Below are 8,996 nucleotides of genomic sequence, written 5' to 3' on the forward strand. Positions count from 1 at the left end.
CTGTGTATAATATGACGTAATTTTGTTTCAAAGTTGATGTTTTTCTAAATATTGAGTCACAGCGGTTTTATATCTTTACCTCAATTTAAACCTATTTATTTACTGTTTACCTTAATTATCCTTCCCTATTTTTTATTAACTATATATTTGCATTGTCTCACAAATGTAATCGTTCATTGTGTGTTAGTTTGGATTACTACGTTTTGTGATTGAGTTAAGCCTTCCAATTGATATTTTATAGTTGTGATGTGATACTTTTTTTCCGGAAAGGGGGAAACTATGGTAACATTAAAACGTTTAATCCCGCAGCAATAGTTTGCACCTGTCCTCAGTCATGAGTCTGATGCTCAGTTGTTGTCGTCTGTTTATATGGTTCCTTAATGTTTGTTATAAGTGTTTTATATAGATTAGACGGTTGGTCTTCCCCTTTGAATTGTTTTACACTAGTATTTTTAGGCCCATTTTAGCTCGGTGTTTGGTGTTAGCCAAGGCTCCGTGTTGAAAGGCCTACCTTGACCTATAATGGTTTACTTTTATGAATTGTTACTTGGGTGGAGAGTTGTCTCATTGGCACTCATACCAAATCTTCCTGTATCAATTTAAATAAATACATATAGCATGTTACAACTAGATAATGATATTATGGCAAAAATATAATTTAATATACGACTGACGTATACCATGTATATGGCTCACAAAAGATATATGTTCTCTCACTGCATCGAGTTTGATACCACAGTTTTCTTTTGAACAGTTCAATTTATAAATTTACGATTTGAAATGTGTATATGGTATTGCGTTTGATGCAGTGTAAAATCTGATTCTCTCGTGATCTTTTATGTGCAGGCATACTTTTCAATGATGTGTAAGAGGAATGTGTTCTTTTTAAGTCATCTTCAGTGCATCGTTGTTTTTGTCTTCACAAAATAGAAAACCAGAAGACAGCAAGGGTATGACTAAGAATTGCATTTAGACCAATGAGGAACTGGTATCAAAAACTTTCTGGGAAAGTATAAATGAGCTCAGAATTAGAGGAATATCAAATACGGGTCACTGGTCGCAAAAAGTTACCCAGCAAATGGCTTATACATGAACACTAACTTCACTACTTGAGCGGTAAAATTAGTTCAAAGCTATTAAGCAGGTCTGGCTGATATGCAATTCTTGTGATAAATTTGCGACACAATATATTTCATTAAATTTGCTTTAAGATTCAGGTGATCAATTCGAAACCCAAACTAGGATAAACATGTAATCACATGTCAAGGTCTCGGAATTCTTAGGCAATTCAATTTTAATTTAACAATTGGAAACAATCATAATAGATATAGAAAGATGTTAACCATTATAGGTCAATGTACGGCCTTCAACACGGAACCGTGGCTCACTCCGAACAACAAGCTATAAAGGGCTCTCTTATACATTTCATTTTGTAGCTGAGAAAAATGCATGTTTAATTAATGTTTCAAATCAATGAACCGCTTCCGGTTATATTTTCTTATGCTTAAACATGTAGTTGTTTAGAATTGATTACATAAATTACATGACACAGTTCAACTACCACGTATCTCGTCTTTATTGCATGGATATCATCCCTTTTAACATACATTAATCAATAAATATGAAAATAAAAGATAAAACAACAACAACAATGACATTGAAATTATAGTATATATCAAAGTACTGTCAACTCCAGGACACATGTACCAGGTAGTCAAATTAATCGTACTGCCAAAAAACGACATATGAGAAACAAATTATTAGGGGAATTTGTGTAATTGTGTAATTATCCCTGTATGCAAGTTTACTTAACTGTCTCTAGCCATAGTTAAATTATAACCGGTTGTCTGTCAATTATACAAATCGACCATTGCCATAATAAATAACTTCAGATATCTACTCTATAACTGATGCAGATTTTCATTCTGTCTTCGATAATCCCTTGAAGAAGAATGAGTATATGTTTGCAAATATCCTTATAAAATTAGTTAATATAATTGACATCAGGAAAAGAATAATGTGTTTGTGTGTTGAACAATGCTTTAACCAAACGAAAGTGATAAATAATAATGGTCTTGGATCGAGTTCCATTTTTGAACGAATGGTATTATGAGAATATACAAAGGGTAAACTAGATTTAACAAAATTGCTTATGATAGTTATGGATTTTATGAGAAGTCTAACGACATTAGACATGTAACTACAGAATATGGCGTAGTTCAACATGAATGTTAGCTCCTCATCCGCGTCTCACCTGGAACAGCTCAATATAAAAACAGGCTAAACAAATAAGTTCCAAATGGCCGAACATAATAGCACGGAACACATCAAACAACCAACTGAAAATTAATTTTGAATTGATAACCTTTGAGAATAAGTTTATCCCATTGACAAATGAGTTTTAACTGAGTATAACACAATTCAAAAAGCGATTTAAACAGAATAACCGTAAACATTGTGGTATGATATCCCGTTTTTCGTATGAACTCTACAGATTGAGACAAACTACAAACCTTATATGTGGATATATTAGAAAATCAAGTGAAACGTTTACTTAAACATGTTTAACTTTAATAAATATATGCAACAGTAGTGCACCGCTGTTCGAAAGTGAAAAATTGATTGAGAGAAAACAAAACTGGGTTACAAACTCAAATTGAGTAAAGGAAAACATCCACTTTAATAGGAAGATAACGAAACAAGAGAAACACTGAAGTGCAACAAGAAACCAAAACGTCAATGCAACACACACAGAAACGAACTTATGCAACTGCCATTTTTCTGACTTGATAAGGGACATACAAGTAAAAATTAAATTTTTGAGGTCATGATTTATCAGTGAAACATCAAATTCACTTAATGACGTATTCAACGTCAACACAAACGTGGTCATCACAAACAAGTTTTGAAATTCACACACCGTACGAAGAAGCTAAAGGAACAGCTCTTTAAAAAAAAGAAAAACTAAACGATTTTTATCAATGTGAATGTGACTCACTCTATAAAAGATTAATGTTTATTATTCAGTTTAATCTAATATCTTCTTTTCAATTTTGACGCTGAAACTGTTGCAAATATTCTGGCCGGTGCACCACTTCCATCGTATATGTTGATAGCAGGAACTAATATTGTCGATCCGGAAAGTGGGAGTCGGTCCAGATTGGCAACATTCAGTACCACAGGTATGTTTCTTTGAAATAGAAATGTGAAATTGGACAAATCAACTCTACTGGTAGGTGAGTCACCAATAGACGGAGTGTCACTTCCAACTATGTTAACAGAACGAAATTTCGCTAAAAATTGCACTGAATTCATAGGATGAAAATTGGTAGGAGGTAATATCAGAAGTGTTTTGGGTATTGAACACTCTATTTGGATTTGGATGTCTGCTAGACCATCCGGAATTAAACAGAACGACTGCTCCTTTCGGTATTCGGCCATGTGTTGCTTCCCATCGTTTAATGTCCGATACTTTTACTCTGTAATTCACGTTTTTCGATACCTGTCTCCTAATATCTATGATAACTCCTGGTCCATATAATTTGTCTAATGGAATTTCATTCATGCGTTTTCTGTTTCTGTAGAAATGTGATGGAGCATCAATATGTGTTCCACTGTGTTCAGATGTGCCAATATAGTTAATTTCAAACCTGTATAGATAAAAGATATTCAACGTTTTTAAGCAGTGTTGAATCTTTTAATGGATTCATTACAAAATTATGCCAACACAAATGTTATTGAGCGTGCAGTACCTTGAGACATGTTTTTGAAATGGTATATTGGACATTTGAACCGTTAATAAACAATTTATATGCAAGTAATATTTCTTTGCCAATAGGAGATACCGCCTTGTTGGTCTCATTGTATCTTGTTGACCACACATGCAAAATGTCGGGGTTCGAACATCGGCCAAATCAAACTATAGACTTGGAAAAGGTATTTGCAACGTTTTGCTAAGTATGCAGTGTTTAGGAGTAAGATCTAAGATTGATTTGCTCGGCGTAAGAATAATATGTACTGGTAAGAATATATATCTCCTTGTTTTTCTTTGCTTTTATGCTAGTTTGTTTTTCCACTGATTAATATTATAACTAGATGTTTACTGCTCTTTTCTGTATCCTGTATTTTAACTGAACTTATAATAAGCGTTTTCTAATTCAGAGAACATTTAAATCAATGTTTTGATAAACATCAATAAACAACCCGTTGATTACATATGTGTTGTCACGTTTCTCTTTATTTACCACGATTAGAAATTGCTTTCGGCATTTTACCATGCAATAATTATACAAACATAGATTACCTCGATACACAGTTAATTAAATTTGCAATCACTTCATATTGGTCAAGCTTCAAAATGCAATGTTCCAAACAAATTATTAGCGAGGTATATTTTAAGACAAACATTCTTTCATTGGCAGCATTTGAAATACAAATATCTTTAAATGATTGTGGTAATACTTTTAAAAAGATTATAGGGTTTATGGTTTAATACTGCATCCGCATTACAAAAAGGTATAAATAAAAGCAACAAACTACAAGATAAATTAAATGAAAGTACACGAAGCTTCACAAACGGTCGACCAACACAACGATAGGAAACATTTGACATATTCCTGACTTGATAAAGCCATTTGCAAAAAAATAACTTTTATATATTCTATTTATGTCATATGTTACTTACCAATTACCACCAAGCATCGGACTGTAGGATCTGTTTACAATATTAAAACTGTACGGTGGAAAGAATGGAGCCGTAAGAGGTTTAGGTCCATGTACATGAGATAGGTCAACTACACGAATATCAGAACAGCTTGAGCGTCTTGCTGCAACAATTCCGGTTACTAAACTTAGAAATACGAATATTGTCGTAGTGCAACGCATTTTCATTCTATAAATATGTAACTATGTTGTGAATTGATTCAAAACGATTCTCGTATTTATTGGGTTTTTTTTTAGTAAAAGCTGGTTGCTGCGCATCCATTTAAAATTATGACAATGTTTTGACAACCGATTTATCAAGAATATTTACAAATATGTTTAATCAGGTTTTAAAACCACTTAAGAAACCAAATCATATGCATTAGTTTGTTATCTGTAATCATTTTCCAAACATAAAAGGTAAGATAAAATTATGTAAAACTGCATAAAAATAATAAAAGTAGAATGTAAAAGTAAAACTATGATAGATATAGGAAGATGATGTATGACAGCCTATGCGACAACTCTCCATCAAAGTAACCATTTATGTAAGAAAACCATCATAGGTTAGAGTATTGCCTTCAACACGGAACATACCCAGTAAACACACGACGTACTCCCAACGTCGGTTAATGGTCGTCTGAACGTCATGTCTGGATTGTACGTCGTACCAACGTTGTGGGAACGTAAAATCCCAACGTTGGATGCAGACGTAGAGACGACGTTATAAAATTACGTCGGATTTACGTAAATTTAGTACCCTGTCAGGACGTAACATTTTATTACGTTGTGACGACGTGCTTATAACAGTCATAATCCGACGTAACATTTTGTTACGTTCTGTCAACATTATAATAACGTAGTGAACAGACCCTGTAAATACCAGCTTACACATTAAAATCTGGTTTTATGGGAGAATTTTGTGGTTATGAGTCTGACTAGATACAGCATTCACCTTCATTGAAATGTGCTAACGATTTTTTCGATTTTCAAAATATCACCCCTTTTTCCCCGCACAGACATAATTAAAATTATTTGCACCAATATATCCAAGAAAATATTACAAATTCAAATTAAATGTTCTCATATAAATATTTTATATGAATATTTATTGTTTAATATATACCATTATCAAGTTTTGTCATTTATTATTTTTAATAATTTTATAATCGTTTTATAATAGTGCATGTTCAGCAATCCTCGGGTTTTACCGCCGCATACTACGAAAACTCTGAGCATGCGCACTTTTACCGCCTGAATTTTGAAAACAGTGATAAAAGTTGCAGTGAAATCTATCTCGATTCAGATTCCAGAACAAAGAAAAAGGTAAAATATAAATTGCACATTACTTCAAAAAGGTTTTCCATGATAACAACAAGTATAATTCAAAAAAATATAACATCTGTCGCCGTGTAGGACGCCTCGTTCAAATCTGTTGACTCATTGACTAGTTACCGAGTTGAAATATGATACTTCTTCTTTTAATGTCAATATATTATTGCACTGGTACATTGTACAGGATATTTAAGCCAACATTTGTGTTTTATGAAACCATTTTCAAACTTCTCCATTAACTTGTGTTTTTTTTAAAGATATATTAAGCAATTGACTATAGAAAGTAAAAAAGGGGGAGGGCAATTGTTTTCTCTCCATGACACCTCTTATAATCCTTATATTTAAAAGCTGGAAGTTTTTTTGCACTTATTTTTAAATATTGTTGGAATCATAAAAGTCTGATCAATATCACAAATGCGAAGCTACATTTTTTTTTAGATATCTCTGTACATAACAAACTCGCCCCATTACCTGATTATAATCTCAGCACATTACAAACTTGCCACATTTAATACAATCTCGGCACATTACAAACTTGGCATATTACAAACTCGTCCTATTAATGATAATACTACATGTATCACCAGTCGCAAGCGTGAAGACTAGTCTATAACTGGTGGTCGTCCTAGACCTGCATGAAATATTTGCCACTGAACATAACGAAACCAACAATCAATCAATGGTTAACTGGGTCTGACATAGGAATAGACAATTTTACCAATAAAAACTGTCATAGATACGCGTCACAGAAACTTTAAAAAAAAAACCTTCCAAGATGTCATAATTATTTAGACTAAGATCCATGTGCACATACCAGTTGGGAAAAATTGGGTAAAATTATCCTTTTGTTAGGGTAAAACCTAGTTTACTGGGGTTAAAAAAAACAGTATATAGCGAAGTCTTATTTGCTTTTCAATTTATGGTATGGAATGCATGTACATTTTTCACTTACATTTTTTTGTACCTGGTTCTCCCAAAGATTTGTTGGACTGACACACATGTAGTACATGTATGTACACAGACTGATCAATATAGAAGATAATTGATTGTATTTATGATTTTTTTCCAGAATCTTGTATAAAAATTCACAGATCCAATGTGTGATCATGTGTCTGAGGTTGTGGAATGCACAAGATGGACCAAGATATAAAAAGGTAAACATCATGATCAGTTGATCAGCTCTTTTTATGCCCTCCTTCACTGGGCCATATGGTTTTACTCTTGTACTGTATGTACATACATGTACATGAACATTGAACTCAAAATTGGTTTCTGAACTCTAACTTTAGTTTGCCTGAACCACATGTTATGAAATTTATACACAATGCTTGTTATCATAAAACGCAGAGTTTGATTTTTGAGACCATCTGTTTAACTGTTCTTTATAAGTTACTAGTATGTCCTTCAATGATAACATCATTTGTGGCTCATGGACACTTTATTCTTTGATTAATTTTATAAATTAAATGATAATTGGTTCATTTATAGATAATAATAAGATTGGGTTCATTGGCATATATGATATACACAACAGCCTGGGTGGATTTTGTTTTTTCCACCGGCCCACCGTGAACAGCCCACCTGTGCCCACTCCAGCTATAATTCTTTTTTTTTTTTGTAAGAAATATTGATTATAATTGCTTATCTGATTTTTTCAATTGATTGTAAGTTTGCAAGTCTTTTGATTTAACAAGCTAGTAATTTTACCCACCCGGTGCTCACTCCCACTGTGAACGGGTAGACGAAGCAAAACCCACCTGAGTTGTAGTGTAAGGTCTTGCTGTTATGATGTGAATGATAAATTTATTAACATGTCAGATTAAGGTAAAATCCTAAGAATATCTTAAATGAATTGATGAATGACAATTTTGAGAAACCATATACTTCCTTTTAATACATGTACGCCTGTTTTAATACTGAGGTGGTTGTTTTTGAAATACCAAGATGCAAATTAAAGGGAGTGTTGTTCTTATATATTTTTCATTCTGTCTGTGCTGGGGGTTTAAAAAAAGGTTGTCCCTGGGGGTGGAAACAACCATAATTTCATAACATATTTTCTTTTAAACAAGGACAAAGGTTAACTAAAAGTTATAAATATCATATTCTGCTGAAATTATGTTCAAATTTCTAACATACATTATCAAAATATGTTTATAAAATTGGCAGATACAAACATCTCAGTAACAACACAACATGATTATGAATCTGTAAGATTCATTATACCACCGACCGCGCATAAAAAATATTGATTATGTTTAAACAAGGATATGTTTTAAGAACTGCTGTTATTCCTAAGTTGGGATAAAAAAAAATATTTTATAATATATATGAATTTTTTTTCAGAGACTGGAAACCAACACAAGACCAGCTGATGAGAGGGCAGAAAACCAAAACTTTGAATGCCACGTATACAACCGACACAAGACTAGAATTTGGAATAAAATTTCAAAAAATCAGAAACATACTATTATTTTATTATTGGTTCATGTACATAAGAAAAAAGAAGTCCTAACTTTTGGGTAGGTCTTTCTCTGGTATGTCAATGGAAAAAAGCAATAGTTGGTTTGATTGAATTTCAGTTATTTTCTTCATTGTGGGATATTTTTAGAAGTGTGTATAAGTTGGTCGTGTGGTCTAGTGGTATGGCTGCTGTGCAGGCGATTTGGTGTCACGATATCATAGTAGCATGAGTTTGAATCTCGGCGAGGGAAGAACAAAAAATTTGTGAAAGCAAATTTACAGACCTAACATTGTTAGGTTGATGTTTAGACGAGTTGTATAAGTTGTGTAGAAATATATATTTGAAAACTACAGACTTTGGGGACTTTTCCAAACATTTTTCGTAGCCTGTTCTTGTGTAGGGAATCCAGCTGAATGATTCTACAGTACATATTAAGGTATATGTGGTAGTTTTTTTGTACTTCTGAATAATTCATTGAAAAATGTTTCCATTGTCAAAA

At 32.8% G+C, this 8,996-nt stretch overlaps 1 protein-coding gene and 1 long non-coding RNA gene across 2 annotated transcripts; one reads left to right on the forward strand and one right to left on the reverse strand.

Moving 5' to 3' along the window:
* Positions 1-3,274: 3,274 nt before the first annotated feature.
* On the reverse strand, positions 3,275-4,902 carry LOC134718000 (isatin hydrolase-like). Its single transcript, XM_063580498.1, has 2 exons — positions 4,685-4,902; positions 3,275-3,650 (listed from the first exon to the last, which is right to left on the reverse strand). Exons 1-2 carry the CDS (start codon positions 4,888-4,890, stop codon positions 3,275-3,277), a joined length of 582 nt encoding a protein of 193 aa, XP_063436568.1. The 5' UTR covers positions 4,891-4,902.
* A 975-nt stretch (positions 4,903-5,877) lies between these two features.
* Positions 5,878-8,560, forward strand: LOC134719685 (uncharacterized). The gene is made up of 3 exons (XR_010107659.1): positions 5,878-6,027; positions 7,106-7,190; positions 8,380-8,560. It is a non-coding gene; the product is annotated as an uncharacterized LOC134719685 (long non-coding RNA).
* The last annotated feature ends 436 nt before the right edge of the window (positions 8,561-8,996 follow it).

The sequence above is a fragment of the Mytilus trossulus genome, chromosome 5 (genome assembly GCF_036588685.1).
Source record: "Mytilus trossulus isolate FHL-02 chromosome 5, PNRI_Mtr1.1.1.hap1, whole genome shotgun sequence".
In the NCBI taxonomy this organism is placed as follows: domain Eukaryota; kingdom Metazoa; phylum Mollusca; class Bivalvia; order Mytilida; family Mytilidae; genus Mytilus; species Mytilus trossulus.

Bases quoted from the DNA above. Each gene is read 5' to 3' on its own strand.
- LOC134718000 (XM_063580498.1), bottom strand. From the start codon at position 4,890: ATGAAAATGCGTTGCACTACGACAATATTCGTATTTCTAAGTTTAGTA. The intron at 3,651-4,684 runs GTAAGTAACATA...TTATCTATACAG, and splicing joins CCGATGCTTGGTGGTAATTG to GTTTGAAATTAACTATATTG.